This window comes from Chelonia mydas, chromosome 15 (assembly GCF_015237465.2).
Source record: "Chelonia mydas isolate rCheMyd1 chromosome 15, rCheMyd1.pri.v2, whole genome shotgun sequence".
Taxonomy (NCBI): Eukaryota; Metazoa; Chordata; order Testudines; family Cheloniidae; genus Chelonia; species Chelonia mydas.
This window is the reverse complement of record NC_057856.1, coordinates 2,675,159-2,693,277: the sequence shown is the minus strand read 5'-3', so window position 1 is coordinate 2,693,277 and position 18,119 is coordinate 2,675,159. Positions and strand designations below refer to the sequence as shown.

The 18,119-nt window shown below is 54.3% G+C and overlaps 1 protein-coding gene and 1 long non-coding RNA gene across 2 annotated transcripts; one reads left to right on the top strand and one right to left on the bottom strand.

Moving 5' to 3' along the window:
• Positions 1-118: 118 nt before the first annotated feature.
• CFAP73 (cilia and flagella associated protein 73) lies at positions 119-16,209 on the bottom strand. Its single transcript, XM_037878670.2, has 8 exons — positions 15,857-16,209; positions 9,999-10,104; positions 8,137-8,241; positions 6,919-7,119; positions 4,813-5,034; positions 3,028-3,186; positions 2,526-2,654; positions 119-544 (listed from the first exon to the last, which is right to left on the bottom strand). The coding sequence occupies exons 1-7, from the start codon at positions 15,913-15,915 to the stop codon at positions 2,562-2,564; spliced, it is 945 nt and encodes a 314-aa protein (XP_037734598.1). The 5' UTR covers positions 15,916-16,209; the 3' UTR covers positions 119-544; positions 2,526-2,561.
• LOC119563770 lies at positions 7,026-12,151 on the top strand. Its single transcript, XR_005222365.2, has 4 exons — positions 7,026-7,145; positions 7,592-7,639; positions 10,634-10,722; positions 12,073-12,151. It is a non-coding gene; the product is annotated as an uncharacterized LOC119563770 (long non-coding RNA).
• Positions 16,210-18,119: the final 1,910 nt, after the last annotated feature.

Below are 18,119 nucleotides of genomic sequence, written 5' to 3'. Positions count from 1 at the left end.
CAACAGCCTAAGGGGACATCTGCCTGGAGAAACTGACCCAGGCTAGTTTGATGGGCCCAGCTGTTGTGAATGCACACAGTCAGTTTGGATTTTGGAACCTTGTTTAACTAAATCAAGGAGGTGATGAAGTGTTTTAAACTGGGTCAGGCAGTTGCTGCTTTAATCCCTGCATTGCTCAAGGATGGAGCAACGTATTTGCCCCAAAGTGGCTGCGCATTCTACATAGGTCCTGATGTTACAGAAGAAGGTTGGAAGACTCCAGACCTCGGGGTTAATGGTGTATCAGTAGGTAGAGTTGATGGCTGGAAATACCTGAAGATCACCATGACTTCTGTCCGAGGCACTTCAGGAGCCTTCCCCCAGGCAGCAAAGTCCTGACGTTTGGGGCTGTCCATTTGGCTTAGGGGTGTCGTGTCTGTAGAGTGGCCATAGCATATGCAAAGGCTGCAGGTGCGGTGATTCCATGGGGCAGCAGGAGAGGAAGCTGCTGTGACAAAAGTCTGGTGTTGGTTAGCACAAAGCCCTGGTCCAGCTGCCATGGAGCCTGGAACAGAGAAGACAAATGGAGTGTAGTGCAGGGGAAGCTGCAGCCAGCTTTGCCTTCCCGTTGCTGTGAGAGCCCACCTGGCATAGGCCCTTTCTACCATACAAACAAGGCTTAAACAGGGCTGGGATAGGATTGTGTTCCAGCATGGTTTCTTTTTGCCAATGTGCAAAGAACTAGGATTAAAGACCCAGACTTTAGGACCAGATTTACAAACATAGTTATTGCTCCACAGGTAGGAACCACATGAGGGGTAGAAGAGGGGTCAGGCTGTATCAGCTCTGTGGGCTGAGCCAAAGCAGATACGAATCTTACAGCTCCAGCTTGGGCCCTTTGGCCCATTAGCTCAAGGTGGAGCGCCTCCTGTGTTCAGCTCAAGGGTTCCAGTTCAGTCGCTGGGCTGATGGCCATCACACAGGCTCACAATCATGGTTGAGTTGTTTTTCTAATGCAAGCTCTCCACAGAGGAACCTCCCACCGTTTCACTAGCACCAGGCTAGGAATGCTGGCCAGTGGGGCTCAGTCACAGCCTGGCTGCTGCCAACACAGCTGCAGCCTGGGCCCAGTGCTCGGTGCAGGGTAGGGGCTGAACTGAGGCTGGAATGAGACAATGGTTTCTAACCATCAGTTCTGCACCAGCCCCCCCCCCCCCCATAGGAGCGGGGTGGGTCAAACAACCAGACTGGTTTGAAGCTGGCACTCTGGCAGTTTGCGAATAGGCTAATGTGAAGGGGCTACTGCACTAGCAGGGCCTGGACTCCATGACCCAGGTCCCTTCCAGGCCAGTGGAAACAGGAGCTTGCATCTCCCAGCCATGGTTGAGCAGGTCTGACTCCAGCAGGTGCCTTCAAACACAGGGGGAATTCAGGAGCCATGGCCCAGTCAGCCCCTGTGACGCCAGCCGCTATGGTCAGTGGGGTGGGTTTGTTAATTTCAGACATGACCCCCAGCATCTCCCTGCCCACTGTGTCAGGCTGGAAAGAGCAGCTGTGGGAGTGGTACCTCCCCCAGTAAAAAGCAGGGTCACAGATATTCAGTGGGTAATTTGTAGGACATGTACTGTGGGGTAGGGGAGGGGTCTGGTCCACAGTGCCTGCCCCACAGTGCCTGCCCTCCCCCTTCTCCCCCATTGGCCCATCTAACGCTGACTTTGCGGGTCTCTGGGCACATTGACAAGTGTGTCTGTGATCTTTGCATAAAGTGAGAGGTGTAGGCGGGGAAATGCTGAATTCATTCCTGCCTAGATCAGGCTGCTAGGCTGGTGCTTTCTGAGCCAACGCAGGGTAAACGCCTTTGGGGCAGAAGCTGTAGGTGATTTAGAAGGGGGGCAGGGGGGAGAGGTAAACTTTTTGGTCCAAGGGCCACATCAAGGTTGCGAAACAGTATGCTGCCCTGACCCCTATCCACACACTCCCAGAACCCCTGACCCATCTAACCCCCCCCATACTCCTTATCCCTGACTGCCCCCTCCTGGGACCCCTGTCCCTAACTGCCCCCCCAGGATCCCACCCCCTATCCAACCCCCCTCTGTTCCCTGTCTCCTGACTGCCCCCACCCTGAACTGGTGCCCCATCCAACTGACCCCGGGACCTCCTGCCCCTTATCCAAGCCCCCTGCTCCCCATCCCCTTACCATGCCGCTCAGAGCAGCAGGATGGCTTATTGGAAAACCTGGGAGGTGGGTGGGCCAGAGTGCTGGCAGCATGGCTGCAGGGGAGGGGCCGGGGGCGAGCCTCCCCGGCCTGGAGCTCAGGGGCCGAGTAAGACAGTCCCGCGGGCCAGATGTGGCTCGCGGGCCGTAGTTTGCCCACCTCCGATTTAGAGGATGGTGAGTCAGTGATATAATGAGGCTTAGCCCCCTGGAAAACAGCAATAAGTCGCATGCCTGATTTTGTAACACAAGGTGCAAGCTGCATTCAGGCAGGTGGGGGAAGAGGGTGGAAATCAGGGCTGCCCAAAGCCAGCCTCAGCAGCAAACTCACGGTGGAGGTGGCGCAGCTGGGAGGAGGCTGAGTGGCTTAGCTGGCAGCAGCGGGCGAGGGCTGTACGGCAGGTGCCCCTTTGCGGAGGTCAGCAAGGATGTCAGCCAGGTCGAGCATGCAGAGCTGCACCTGATGGAGACAGAGTGCGGTTGCTTTGGAAAGGAACTTTACCTGGATCCAGCCAGTGATGTCCTGAAAACACAAGCCTTCAAAGGAGAAGTCCCAGCAGGGGCTGCTGTAGCAAACAGTAGGGCCCACTCCCTGTCGTAGCCTGGGGTACAGAGGAGCTCACAGCTACTCTAGGCCTGGTCTGTCCCAGGAGGGGCACTGGAGGGAGCAGGACACAAGTACTGGCTACTCCAGTCCCAGCCTCTCCCAGGGGGAGGTGGTGTACAGGAGGATCAGCAGCATTGGCTGTAGGCTTTTCTCCAGCCTCCAGAGCACAGGGCTGGGGAAAGCCAAATGCCATGAAGAAGAGTGGGCGGGCGGCTGCATCTCTGACCGTGCCGAGCTGGGTTTCCGTGTCCTCCAGGGGGACGTCCACCTGCAGCTTCATTTGCTTAGTCGCCAGCTGGAAGAGGTTGAGGGTAGCCATCTTGATCTGCCCCAGTTGCAGGGTCTTCTTGGTGGCTGTGTTCTGGATCTCAGTCCACTTGGACTCCTGCATTGAGATTGGAGCAGAGGGTTATGGGATGCCTTGACACAGGCACTGCATCCCGCCTCCCACTCTGCATTCCCCAAACCGCCTGCCCCAGCCACGCAGCGCATCTTCCCTACGCCATGGGAGGAGATCAGTCCTGGAGGGCTCTCAGCACCCTCGCTGGAGCAGCGATACCCAGCCAGCAATTTCCAAGCACCAGAACTGGGTTAAGCCCACAGAGCCCAGTGATAGTTGTCCCTGCCTCAGGGACAGATGACGCCCCCTCCCACAGCAGAGTCTTCGATCAGTTGCTCCATCCCAAGCGATGCTGCCTCGTGTTCCTCTGACCATGAGGCTCCTGCCTTGATTCCCCTTGGCAATGTCCCAATCTGTGAACTAAGCCTCGGCCCGGCCCTGGGAGGTAGGGATGGATTATCCCCACTTTGCGTAGGGAGGGAGGGGACAGCGTGCTCAGGATCAGGCTGCACACCAGCAGCAGAGTTAAGAGGAGAATCCCAGCATCCTGGCTCCTACCTGGCTGAGCCCAGCTGTACACTTGCACTTCCAGTCCTGTGGGCATGGCACCCTGCAGCAGCACCCACCACATAGCCCCATGGCATCAGCTGTGAGACAGAGCAGCCTCCAGCTGGGGGCATGCACACATTCCTACTCTGCACTCTGGCAGTCCAGAGTTCAAATCCTCACAGAGGGGCACAAGTGCTAACTCCTGCAGTGACCTCATTCTGGTGCAGCCCACAGAGCCATGCCTGGTGAGCAATGAAGACCCACCCCCATGCCTTGTCCAGTGAGCAACAAGGAGCCACCTCAGCTCACAGACTCCCTGTTTGTCCCTTGGGGGGGTCCACAGACAGAGCCTGCCCAGATGATGTTCTCGATGCTGGCATGACAGAGCCTGATGTGCACTGTGCCCCATCCCCCCACCAAGGCTCTGAGGGGGGAAAATGGGTTTGGTGGATGTTGCATCCTGCAGGCTAGTGCCTGGCCCAAGCGGAAGCACTGGTGTGTTATAGACACACCAAGTCGGTCTGATCCTAGCCCTAGCAGTGTTTGCTCCCCACCGGCTGCATCCGCATCCCTCCCTCAGCACCCTGCTCGCAGGGGCTACGCCACCAGCCACCCTACTCTCTAGCCTGCTCACTGGAGCAGGAGGCACCAGCATGCTGTGTGGGCGAGGCTGGCACCATTCCAGCAGGAACCGGGCCCAGCTCACTCAGCCCCTCCAGGGTTCACAGCTGTTCTCTTTAGGGAAAGCGAGGGGGAGGGCAGGAGCCATTCTCAAGGGACTGCCAGCCCCACCATGCTGGCAGAGAGCGAGGGCCCAGCTGGGGAGGGACGGCAGAGCAGGAATGCGGCCAATACCCCTTCCAGCTCAGGGTAGGTCACTGCGGGTGGGTGGGGGCTTTCAGGCAGCAGGGCCCATTATGGTAGTGGTGTGGGAGAGTCACTGGGGCCACTGCTAGGGGCTGAGAGAGCCCCTGGGACTTGGCCACACATCCCTGCCCCACAAGGCTGAAGGAGCCTCTAGGGAACTGCCCCATGCCCCAGTTTCATAGGGCCAGTGGAGTATCCTAACAGTCTCCCACCCCTCTTCCCCTGGCATGCTGGAGGGCTAGTCTCCCCACTTACCCACTGGTGCACCTTGGCCCGGGCCTCCTCCCGCTGGGCCTGCAGCATGGCCAGCTGGTTGTTGAGTTGCATGATCTCGTTGTTGCTCTGCTCCAGGTACTGCTGGAGCTGGGCACGCTTCTCCGCCATCGCCTCCCGGCTCCCCAGGTCCTGCTGCACCAGCGCCACATTGGTGGCGGTCAGCGTCCTAAAGCGGTCGATCAGAGCCTGGATTTCCTGAAACTGCCCGGGGAGGAAGGGACAACGGGGGAGGCAGAGGGTTAGGGGTGCTCATTCAGCACAGAGGTGCAGGCCTGCAGCCTGGGAACTAAGTCCCTTTCACAGGTGGCGTAAGAGAGGGGTTACGCTGGATTTGAATTAGCAGGGCTGTCCTGTTACCCCGAGTGCATCTCTACTTCGGGTCAGGGACATCCCGCACCCTGTGATCCTTTGTTTCCTGCCTGCCCCTCCCCCACAACCCCTGCCTCAAGATCTCTGGTGCACTAGCATCCCCTGTGCACCTGGCTCTAGCAGGTTTGCGAGGAGTGTCCAAGTCACCATGGGTCACTGGGATCCGAGCCAGAACCAGCTGCCTCCCACCGTACTCCTTGCACAGGGGCCCCTTCCCCATAGACAAGGTTACTGGGTGGCTGGGACGAGCCTGAGGGGCCTAGCGGCTTTCCTAGAGCAGCCGGCACTGCAGGCGGAGCATGGCGTGCTCCAGCACCTCTCAGCCAGGGGAGGCCACCTCCTCACCCACAAAGGGGCAGGAGGTGGGGGGCCGGGTTAGCTTGTTTCAGCACCACCAGTTTCAGGCTACAAACCTCCCCAAGCGCATCAGCAGGGCTGGGGTCAGAGCACTTGGCGGGGGCGGGGAGGCTGCTCTGGCTGGGAGGACCAGGGCAGTTGTGGTGACAGATGCTGCAGCTGTGTGACTGGAGGGGGGGCAGTGCTGGGGGGGGGTGCTGGGGCCGTGGGGGAATGTGCTGTGGCCTGGAGGGTTCTGTGCTGGAGGAGGCATGGGGAAGTTGGGGGCGATGGGTGCTGTTGCCATGGGGGGGGCAGCATGTGATGCGGCCGTGGGGGGAGCAGGGCAGTTGGGGGGTAACGGGGGCTGCGGCCGTGAGGGGGCGCATGGCAGTGGGGGGGGGAGGGGGAGTGCTGTGGCTATCAGGGGGCGAGACGCAGTTGGGTGTGATAGGTGCCATGGCCGTGAGGGGCAGTTATGGGTGACAGGTGCTGTGGCCATGAGTGGGTGCGGGGCAGTTGTGGGGGAAGGTACTTTGTCCTTGAGGAGGCATGGCACCCTTTTGTGGTGGGGGGCTGCTGCTGTGAGGGGGCACGGGGCAGTTGTGGGGCAGTACTGCAGCCGTGAGGTGTTGTTGTGTGTGACGGGTGTGGCCATGCGGGGACACAGGGGGCGTGGGGAAGTTGGGGGTGATGGGTGCCGTTGCTGTGAGAGGGCGCTGGGCAGTTGGGGGTGATGGGTGCCGTTGCTGTGAGAGGGCGCTGGGCAGTTGGGAAGGGGGCGTGTGACGCGGCTGTGAGAGGGCGCCGGGCGGTTGTGGGTTACGGGGGCTGCAGCCTTGAGGAGACGCAGGGCAGTTGCGGGGGGGGGGGGGTGCTGCGGCTGTCAGGGGACGCAAGGCAGTTGGGGGTAATGGGTGCCGCAGCCATGAGGGGTAGTTATGGGCGACGGGTGCTGCAGCTGTGAGGGGGCGGGGGGCAGTGTGGGGGGTGCTGCGGCCATGAGGGAACACAGGGCAGTGGGGGAAGGTTGTGGGTGACGGGTGCTGTGGGCCGGAAGCAGGACTCGGGTCACTTGTTGCTGGCACCAGAGGTAAGGGTGGCTTGGTAATAGCAGTGGGCCAGGGCAGGGGGGGCGGCACAGGAACCCGGGGACTTCAGCAGTTGGAGGGACTGAGCACTTGCAGGGGGTCTCAGAGTGCTTTTCAGCACAGGGAAGGTCAGTAGCTGGGAAGGGGGCAGTGCAGAGCTGGGGAGGGGATCAGGTAAAAAATGGGGAGTGGGGAAGTTGGCATGGGGGCATCTGGAGACAGGGGTAGTGCCCCCTGCTCATGCCCCTGACCCTCCTCCCCAGCAGCTCCCTGCAGAGTCCCCCCTCACCTGCTCCGTCTTCTCCAACACTCCCTGGAGATAGCTCCGGAAGATGGCATGGGCTTCCAGGTGCCTCTGCAGCCTGTCCCTCTCCACGAGCAGCCGGGCGATCTCCTGGCGCAACTGCATGGCCTCCACGACCTTCTGCACCACCTGCTCCCGCTGTTCGCTCACCTTTTGCAGTGCCCGGCTCCGCTTGGAGTCATTGTCCTGCCACCCACAACACAGGGAACCAGGTAATGCCAAAAGGCAAGCTCCCCACCACACTGAGCCCGCATGCTTGATGTGTAGCACTGCTGCCACAGGGTTCTGTTCTAGCAGGGGCTACTGCTATGAGGGTAACAACCTTCTACTGACACCTTGCTGGAGAAGCTGCTCCTTTAGCTCAAGCTGTTGGAGCTTCGGCTTTAGGTCCCTGATTCAGTCCCCACTGATAAGTTGCACTGTCTGTGTGTATGTTGGGGAATCAGAAATGGTCAGAACCAGAACCCTGGATCCAAATGCACCTAGAGTCTAAACCAAAACGTGTGGCTGAGAGTGGAGCCCAGGCTGGATCCTTGTAGCTGCAGGACTCTGTGGCTGAGGTCAATAGTGGTGCCTGGATGTGCTGAGGAACTTGGATGATGAGGGAAATGGGGAAATGGCAGACGTGCGCAACAACTGTTTGTTTGCTTTCAAACAGGTTTCTAGCAACTGGACGTCTGACATCATGAACACCAGTGAAAACAAGGTAGGATCAGAGGCTAAAATAGGGAAAGAACAAGTTAAAAATTACAGAGACAAGTTAGATGGATTTCATCAGGCCCTAGCGACTTGAACACTCAAGGAGCTGACTGAGGAGATATCTGAGCCACTAGCAATTGTCTTTGAAAAGCCATGGCAAACGGGAGAGAGATTCCAGACGACTGGAAAGGGCAAGTCTAGGGCCTAGCTATAAAAAGGGGAATAAGGACAACTCGGGGAATTACTGACCAGGCACTTTAGCTCAGTGGTTTGAACATTGGTCTGCTAAACCCAGGGTTCTGAGTTCAATCCTTGAGGGGGCCATTTAGGGATCTGGGGAGTTGGGGATGGTCCTGCTTTGAGCAGGGGGTTGGACTAGATGACCTCCTGAAGTCCCTTCCAACCCTGATATTCTAGGATTCAATACCTTCTGAGTACAGTCCATCCCCACCCCAGCAAGCAGGCTTTCCTCCCGGCCCCGGGATGTCCATGTGGGTCTTGTACCTTCAGGAACTTGTCAAATTTGAAGATGGCCTCCTTGAGCTGCCCCTCCTTGTGTTGCAGCTCCTTCCGGCGCTGCTGCAGGCTCTCCATCTTCATCTGGAACTCCTGCAGGAGGACAGGACAAGGCCAGTCAGGGGGTGGGGCCAGCCCAAGCAATCCTTCCTGAGTCTTCACCAGCAGGGGGGCAAGGACCCACAGAGCACCTGGGCTTGGGTGAGGGGGCTCAGTGACTGGGAAGAGAGGCCTTCAAGGCTGCATCCCCTGCAGTGCCAGAGCAGCAGCAGGTCTGCCTATTGCTGAGTGTTCTATAGAGCAAGGGTAACATGCTGCCAGAATGTGGGTCTTACAGTCTCCTTCTGATGGCTTGTCCACATATAAGGATACAAGCCTACTAGTGCTACCAATTGAGGGAGTTAGCCCTTCAGCACAAGCAGCAGAAAATCATGCTTTTAACACTGAAGGTCCCAGGTTCCTGCCTTGCTATCAGCCGAAGTGGCAGCAGTTATACAGAACAAGGAGTGGAGTGCTGACTAAATGCTCTGGGCAAAGCCCTCCCTGGCATTCTGGTGGATCTAGTCCCTGTTTCGTCTTAATCCCCCTGTGGCTCCATGTCCAAAGGACTGGCCAGCGTTATCAGTGCTGCATGGGTATACCGGTGCACCACCATTGTCACTGTCCCTTGGGCTCCGCCATAGTAGTCACAGTGGAGCTGAATATCAAGCTGCAATGCCTGCTAGACTGGGGGCTTCCATGGGAATTAGGCACCTAAATACTTTTGAGGATCTGGGCCATTATTAGTAACATTTTATTTGTATTGTGGTAATGCCTAGCAGACCAGGACCCCACTGCTAGGTGCCGTGCAGTCACAGAACAAAATACACACCTTGTGTGTCTAGGCAGGAATATCTGGCCTGCAGCACAGAGCATGTATGGGAGTACGGAGGGTGGGGAGCCTGGGGACAGAGTGAGGGGCCACTATGAGTCAGGACAAACCCTTGTTAAAACATTCTAGGTTCCATCCAAAACACTGACTGACACACTTGATCTAATACTGAGGATCCAGTGATGGCCACTGCTGGTGCAGGGGCCTTCTCCTCTGCAGCAACTGCCATCTCATTAACTGACTTGCCCACTCTTCAGATCTCATCTAAAAGCTTTTTCCCCTTGCCCATCTCTTAGTCCCTCTCCCCTGTCACTGCTCGGCCATTACATTCAATATCTTTCTATTACGCGATTCTCTAAATGTACCATTTTATTGTTCTCTGCTGTTTAATTCTGTAACTATTATTACATCGCCAAGGTGTTTTGTACTGTTCTCCCTCTCTCTCGCTAGGTACATACTTGGCCACAGTGTGGTCTATCAGATTAATAGGCCAATTAATGCTGGGCAAAATCATGTTTATTATAATCAACACTAGGACACCAAAGTAACCCGTAGTGCTTTACAAACTGCAGCACCATTTGTTGCTGCTAAACTTTTCAGATTTGGGCCAAAATCTTTTGGTTACTTGAATTTTCCCTGAACAATTTAAATTTTCCCGGGGGGGGGGGGGGGGGGGAAGCATTTTTCCAACCAGCTCCAGCCCAGTGATGTTGAGTGTCTTTAAAGCAGGAGTTTTCTCCATTGATTGCATTGTGCCTCTCCCCTCCTGCCCTTGAGCCCTCAGGAAGTGACCAGCCACTCCCCATCATGCAGCCCCAGTGACATGAAAACAGCAAGGACTTGCTTTCCATTCTCAACCTCCTTCGAGGCTCTGATGCCCCCACAACCCCTCGCCCGTTCGGGGACCCCACCATTTAGGAATCACGAATCTCAGGTTAACAGGCACAGCCCCGGCAAGGCCCCGTGCAGCTGTAGTTACCTCTCTCTGTGCCGACAGGGCTTGTTCCACCTCTGTCAGCTCCCTCCTCTTCTCCAGCAGGCGGGTGGCAGGGGTCAGGTAGTCGTCTTCTCTTTCGGGCATTTTCCTGCAGGGGAGGAACAAATGGGAGAGTGGCAGGGCCCACCTGGCCCTAGTGGAACTCTGCTAACTCCTCTTCAGCCTCCATTGCCATCCGTGGCACCCAGGATGCCGAAAAAGGTACGCCGGACAGGGCACGGCACTACTGAGATGCAAGGGCACCACACTTGTTTTTACTGCAAATGCCACATGTTTACTTGGACCCCCTGATGTGAGCTGGGCCACTGCAGCTCCACAAGCCAGCACTTCTCCTCAGTGGCCACCACCCTGTGCTCCAAATCTAACGCTTTCATGTCAAGAGATGCACAGTCAGCAAGCAACCTAGCTAATTTCAGGGCTGGCCTTGGGGGAACATAGAGCCATGACTTGAGTACTAGTTTTTTCCCCAGTTCCACCCCGATCTATCCCAGAGGACGAGCCGAAAGTGGTTTCTAATCCAGAGCCTGCCAGGTGCCCAGAAAGAGATTGTGGTTTTACAATCACAGGATTCCAATTTGTTTTAAACTAATTTTTTCTCCCCCATGTTACTGTTCGAGAAATGACAGGGAAAAGTGACTCCTTAACGAATGTGCAGGGCAACAGCAAGCTCGACTGGGCCCAAAGCAACAAAATGAAACCAAAAAAGGTGAGAGTTCTTTTCTCAAATCTCTTCCAACTGTCACAGGGTGACTGGCCCTTTAAGAAGGAATAGGTCCAGTTCACCTCCAGCAAGGGCCTGAGTGCAGGGCTGCCAACTTTCTAATGGCAGAAAAAACCCAAACACCCTTGCCCCACCTTTTCGCCAAGGCCCCACCCCCACTCATTCCATCCCCCCTCCATCCGTTGCTCGTTCTCCCCACCCTCACTCACTTTCACCAGGCAGGGGCAGAGATGTGGGAGGGGGTGAGGGCTCCGGCTGGGGGTGCAGGCTCCAGGATGGGGCCAGAAATGAGGGGTTCAGGGTACAGGAGGGGGCTCAGGGCTGTAGACAGGGGGTTGGGCTGAGGGAGGGGGTGCAGGCTCTGGGAGGGAGTTTGGGTGCGGGAAGGGGTTTTGACCTGGGGTAGGGGGTTGGGGTGCAGGAGGAGTTCGCAGTGCAGGCTCCGGCCAGGTGGCGCTTACCTCAGGTGGCTCCCAGAAGTGGCAGCATGTCTGGCTCTCAGGTGGAGGGGCCAGGGGGCTCTGCGCACTGCCTGCGCTCACGGACGCCGCCCCCCACAGCTCCCATTGGCTGTAGTTCCCAGCCAATGGGAGCTAAAGAGCCAGCACTCGGGGTGGGGGCAGCGTGCAGAGCCCCCGTGGCCGCCTTGTGCCTAGGAGCCAGACATGCTGGCTGCTTCCAGGAGCTGTGCAGAGCCAGGGCAGGCAGGGAGCCTGCCTTAGCCCCACTGCGCTGCCAACCGGACTTCTGGCAGTGCTGACGGGAGCCGCCAGGGTCCCTTTTTGACCAGGTGTTCTGGTCAAAAACCAGATACCTGGCAACCCTGAGTGAGTGCACCTGGCCTCCCTAAAGAGCCAGGCAGCAGCTCAGCGAGGGGAGCAGGAAGGAGCAGTAGTTGAGTGCTAGCAAATGAGAGCTGTTGGAGAGAACTGGTGAGAGCAGGAAAAGCCTGCTGAGTATCTGGCTCCTGCAGAAGCACCTTGGTAAAGGTGAAGAACCAGCTCAAGCAGAGCAGGCCAAGCCTGGATTTTGGAGGGAGATTCCCATGGGCAGGGGTAGGACTTGCAGGCAAAGGGACTGGGGAGTGAAGGGATACAGGGACCCCTCTTGCAAGGGCCTGAGGGCTGCAGGAGAGTTGTAAGCAGCACAGACAATTGCCAGAGGTGGGGGCCCTGGAATACGAGTGGGGCTGGAGAACTGCTGCATTTTAACTTGCTATGCTCTAGGGGGAGAATGGTCTGACTTTGTGGGATCTGCTGGAGGCTGAAACTACTAAATTATACCAGGCTGCAGGGTTTGTATTAGCCTCTGAAGGGGACAACATTCTTTTCCCAGGCAGAGAAGGTAACCATTGGTCTGATCTGTGGTGGAGAAGATGGGCAACTCAGTTGGCGCTGGGCACTGTTGGGAAAACCAAGTAAGGACTTGCTTGTTGCACTGTGGCCAGCCACAGAAGGGCGCTCTGGCAGGGCAAGCCCTGCTTACATAGTTATAGTCCTTGTAGGTGTTATTTATAGCAAAGGAGGTCAGACAGAGGAGTCATTACTTAGTTCAGTGGTTCCCAAACTTGTTCCGCCGCTTGTGCGGGGAAAGCCCCTGGCGGGCCGGGCCGGTGTGTTTACTTGCCGCGTCCGCAGGTTCGGCCGGGTAAACAAACCGGCCCGGCCCGCCAGGGGCTTTCCCCGCACAAGCGGCGGAACAAGTTTGGGAACCACTGACTTAGTTGATGGTGTTGCTTTAAAAAAAAAAAAAAAAATTTCTAGCACTTATGATGGCAAAGAATGTGAACCAATGTGGTGCCGTCTGTCTGAGTCTGCAGACGGCCTGAAACAATAGCTCTGAGGCATGTAAACTGATTCCAGTTCTTGTGATCTGGGTGTTAACTCTGATACCTAATGACAATTTAAATATCAAGATTACTAATGGCTTTACACCTGATGAAAGTGTGTGTTACAAGTCCCTCCCTATGTCCAATCCGTAGGAGATTGGAGTCTGTTACTGCCCCAGGTAAGATGATGTAGCAGCTTATGCTTTTAGCACTGGAGGTCCCTGTTTCAATCTCTGATGTACTTGCCAAGATAGTGGCTGTCACATAAGCGCTCACGCACACATGCGCACACACAAAAGAGGAACGATCCTAGTACAATGCTCCCCACAAGATAATGTGGGTGGTTCCACAGGCAGGCAGAGTTTAGGAGAGTTCTGTCACTTTGATTCTTCTAATCTCACCCCGCTGCCACCAATTTCAGAGGGAGCAGCTTCATGTGCTATAAAGTGGCATGAACCCAACCAGGATTCCCAGCTGTGGTGGGCAAGAGTTTAAAAATCACAAGTCACTCCTGGTGTCCCTCTGTTTTAAAAGCCTGCTCTCAGTGCCTGAGATGGGAATCACAGCAAGTGACATTTACAAGTTGTGCCCTGATTGGGTAGCAGGTTAGAAGGCGAAGCTAATTGTTTGGTTTTCCTTTCTCCCATACACAGAAAACTGGTGGCTATGCACTCCCACCTGAGTCCCTATAGAACTGACTCAGCTCAGTGAGACTTGATTGGCTAGTCAAATGTGGCCAAACTGGAGGGGAAAAAAAACAACACAAACTTATCAGGACTGGGTATCACCCAAAGAATATAGTTACGGAAATGTTTGGAGGTTGAGCTTTGTCTATTTGTCTTTAGTAAACTCAGTTGTGTTTGGGGGGCTCTTGTTACAACACAGCTGCCTGCCATGCTGAAGTTTGGACTGGCAGTGTTGATTCACTTGCTAGAAGGGATCACTAGGTCATCTAGGCTTCCTGTGTAACACAGGCCAGAGAATTTTGCCCAGTTACCCCGACCCTGATCCAGAAACTTGTCTGCCTCAAGCAAATCTTCCTAAAAGGCTTCCAGTCTTGAGCTGGAGATTCCACCACTTCCCTTGGTAGCTTGTTCCAATGGACAATCCCCCTCGTTGCTAACAATGTGTCTGGCTTCAGCTTCCAGCCATTGGTTCCTGCTCAGCCTGTCTCCTTGCAAAGGTCCTTAAACACGAATCAAGTCACCTCCAATCTTCTTTGTGATTGAGCTCTTGAAACCTCTCGCTGTAAGGCATTTTCTCCAGGCCACAAATCTCTTTTGTGGCTCTCTTGCACCCCTCCTATTTTCCAACATCCTTTTTAAAACGGGGACACCAGAACTGGATGCGGTATTCCAGTATTGGTCTCATGAAAGTGACCTGGGCTTTACTAAGCTGTGTTCCCAAAAGGCGCCATGAAACCACAAGTCTCACTATCTTTAGTATATTTATTAAAGCCCCAGCGGCTGGAGTCATAAGATTGCCTGAGAATCCAGGCACCAGAAATAGGAAGGGCCCAACATTAATTGGCTTAAAAATCACAACACTTGTTTTAAATAATTGCATGAGTTTCGCACCTGACTCCTAGTTTTTGAATGCTTGAGGTTGGCAATGTTGCACACAAGAGAGGCAGTGTGATTGGGTGGACAGGACACCAGACTGGGAACTAGGCTACAAAGGTTCCAGTGTAGATTCTGCCATTAACCTGCTGCATGACCTGGAGTAAGTCAGTCCCTTCGCTGCTCTGGGCCTTAGTTTACCAAGCTATAAAACGAGGGCCGTGATACTCACTCTCCTTGCTTTCACATGGATGTAAAATATGAAGTGTGGCCATGGCTTAGGAAATTGCTTAAAATACAGCACAGTACAGCCAAGGTAAGCATATGCAGGCAGCAGATGGGATCATCACACACTCCTAACCTGTGCTGTAATTGTTCTAGAACCAGGCCTTCTGAGTGCAGACAGCAGCTCTTTTGGTACAAGATAAAATGTTCACCACATCCCCAGGAGCAGGAAGCAACACTCCACAGAAAACCAAACACAAAGCTTCGTCAGGGCTTTCTAGGAATGCTTCCAGTGCCTCATTTTCACTTCCTCCGACCCTGGTTGCACCCCCTATATTGCCAACCCCAAATGTTTAAAAAACACATGAGTCAGGCTCACCAAAAATCATGAGACTGGCTTTCAAATCATGCGGTCATGTAACAACACTAGATTTGGGTTCTTTTTATTGGCCTTCTGCTTTGTGAGCCCTTAGGATGCGCTGGGATCACATTTGAAGCGGTCTCCACAGCCACAAGGGCTAGAAATTTACTTTTTCTTTAAGAATGAAGGCTGAAATCATCACATATCCACTTGACTCCAGGAGCTGGGGCTTTAAGGAAAACAATAATTATCATGAGACTCATGACAAAATCCTGAGAGTTGGCTGGAAAAATTTAATATCTGGATGGAATTTGCTGATTTGGCTAAGTTGGAATGTTTTGCAGAACCAGTCTGATTACACCAAAGTCCCGACAGCACCCAGGCAGGCTTCAGGCAGGCTTCCAGCAGAAACCTGCCTGGTTTCCTGCCAACTAAGCCCAGGCTTCCAGGATTCACCGTCCTGGAGCAGCCAGCCATGCAGACTACAGTGTCAGGTGAAATTTCAGGACTTTGCAGGATCTGCATCTCCGGGGCAGCCAGACAGCCCAGCCCGCTGCCACACGGCCAGGTCTCCAGGGCTTCCAGAGTTTGGGGCACTGGGGCAAGGCTCACTTCAATTTCATGGAGAATTTCAAAGCTGTTGGGGTTTTTGTTCTGAATTGGAATGAAACCAAATTCTGTAATATTAAAATCCTCCACAAAACAGAATCTGCTTTCTCTGCACAGCTCTACTTGGGACGCTGTGGGGTGCTGGCAGAATTCCAGCCCTGATCAGCAAGCAGGGTTAGAACAGGCTACTGAGAATCATTCCAGGAAGCATCTGTTAAGTGTTTTCTTGCTGGCACAAACCCCAAGAATTAGCCATCCCTCAGCTACCCAAATAAAGACACCCACTGCTATTAGTATCAGCAGGAAGACTACTCCCCTGAGGGCCTGAGCCAAAAGCGGCCTACCCCTACCAGGCTTCTTGCGCAGAGATCTGCCAGTGCCTTCATAGCTCTACAGAGGGCCTAGCTATGCAAATAATAATAATGAGCGTTATGCAGGCTCCCACAAGCGGAGGGGTTCCCAGTGCAGCTGTGCAGACCTCTTCACAACAAGCAGCCACCTGCAAGTGGGGGGAGATAGGGAGAGGATGTTACTCACGGCAGCAGTAGCTTGTCCCGGAAAGCTGCCCGCAGATATTCTTCCAGTTCGAAAGCCATCGTGGCCCAGCCCCCAGCAGGGACCCTCGGCTCAGGGAATGGGGAGCCGTGGGCCCCCAGCTGCCGTCCCAGCGCCTGCAAAGGGGCAAGGTAGGGAGCAGAGCCCGTCCGTTGCTAAGGAGACAGTCAGCACAACGTTCTGTTGCCATGGTCACGCGTTCGGAATCCCGGAGCCCTTTAAAGTTTCTCTTCCACGCGTCGCTGCAGGAGTCTAGAGAACATCTCGGGCAGGGCAGGTGGAGCCACAAGACCGGCCCAACCATGCGGATTTATTTGCAGGAGGGAGGCAGCCAGGGAAAGCCGGCCAGAGCCTAGTCACCTATGAACGAGTCTGTTCCCTCCCCTGTCCGGGGGTGTATTTCCCTCTCCTCTCTCCTGACTGGTTTGCATGATTGTTACAGCACCTGGTTTAACTTAGGCTGCAGTGCAGGGCCTTGTGAGTGGCTCCCTTGTGCCATAGCCCCCTCCTCCCCAGCGTGCCATAACTCCAGGTGCCCCCATTGGACCCTGATGGGCAGATTGCTGTGGATACATATCTGAAAGAGTGGGAGGTGCCCAGACACTGCAGAAATGGGAGGCCTATGTGCTAAAGATAGATAGGGCCTGCAATCAGATTTGTATGTGCCTGTTTGTGCCAGTACTGAAGATAATGGGGCTCTGGTCTGTCCTTGAAATGTGATCCTAAGATCTGAGCCCATTTATCTGGCCCTCACTACTGGATTATCTAGGCAACTCACAATCTTCCATGTATTTATCCCTGTAAACCCCTGTGAGGTAGGGTGGTGGTGTTATCCCCATTGTACAGATCACACAAGGAGTCTGTAGTGGAACAGGAAACTGAACCTTACTGTTGAAGCCCTGGAATGGGTTACCTAGGGAGGTGGTGGAATCTCCTTCCTTAGAGGTTTTTAAGGACCGGCTTGACAAAGCCCTGGCTGGGATGATTTAGTTGGGGATTGGTCCTGCTTTGAGCAGGGGGTTGGACTAGATGACCTCCTGAGGTCTCTTCCAACCCTGATATTCTATGGTTCTATGATTCTCAGCCTAGTGTCTTAACCAGTGGGCTGGCCTTCCTCCCATAAATCACTTGGACAAACTAACAAGCCTGGCGCACTGCTGGCTTTGGTATTTATTATTAATTTGTAGTAGCAGTAATATTACCATAGGCATAGAAGCCCCAGTTATGGACCAGGGCGAGCCCTGTTCTTGACTCATCACAGGTCTATGGCTGCATCCCTAGCCCATCTTAAAAATGCAGAGTGCTGTTCGCTGATTGCTTTTAAAGACTATTTCTACACCTGGAGAATGTTTGTTTGATTTAGAACCCATCCTGCTTATACATTGTGACATGTTAAGGAATCCTCATCCCCTGTTCTGTATTACATGGCATACTTGCAGGCACAAATCTTTATCTGCGTTGATCATCTAGTGCCTTCTCATGACTGGGTTGTCTCAGTTAAAGACACTTTCCACTGGAAACCTGCATTTATTTCACTTTGGTCGCCTGGCGTGCTTACAAAAGGCCGCAGGTTTGGGGTGCTCAACCTGGTTCAATCGGAGCCTGATTTGTCAGACATTCTGGGCATCCAGAGCGTCTGTGAATTCCTGCTGCAGTTGCTGGAGCTCAGGTCTAGATCCACAGAGGTATTTAGGCTCCTAACTGCCAAAGAAGGGGCCTGGGATTGGTAGCCACTTTTGAGAATCTGGGCCTTTGCATGGAATGCCCTGGACTGTTCTGCTGTTGGTGATTTCATCTCACGTCTGTGTCCTTCATCTAGAAAATGGGGAAATACAAAACTTGCTTAAAACAGAAAATGTGATTTATAAAGCCACAAAAATTGGCAGGGGGAGATCCAGTGCAATGAAACAATTAACTTTCTTTTTTATTAACTAGAGTTCCAGTGGCTGGCAGCCCTGTAACTGCAGTAGGGATGACTGTCAGCACAAGTAGACTGTGCTGGGTCCATTACAGCAATCTAGAGATGTGAGCTGTATGCTGGGGATTGGGGCTGACAGGAACAGTAAGGTCCAAATTTTGAAAGGTATTTAAGTGCCTAACTCTCATTGATTTCACCTAAATATCTTTGAGAATCAGAGCCTAAATGACTCCAGGTTAGATTCATCTCTGAATTTGGCTCTCTGACTTTAGGAAAGGAATATAAAGCAGGAGGGAAGGAACTAAGAAACAAACATCCTGTTTCATG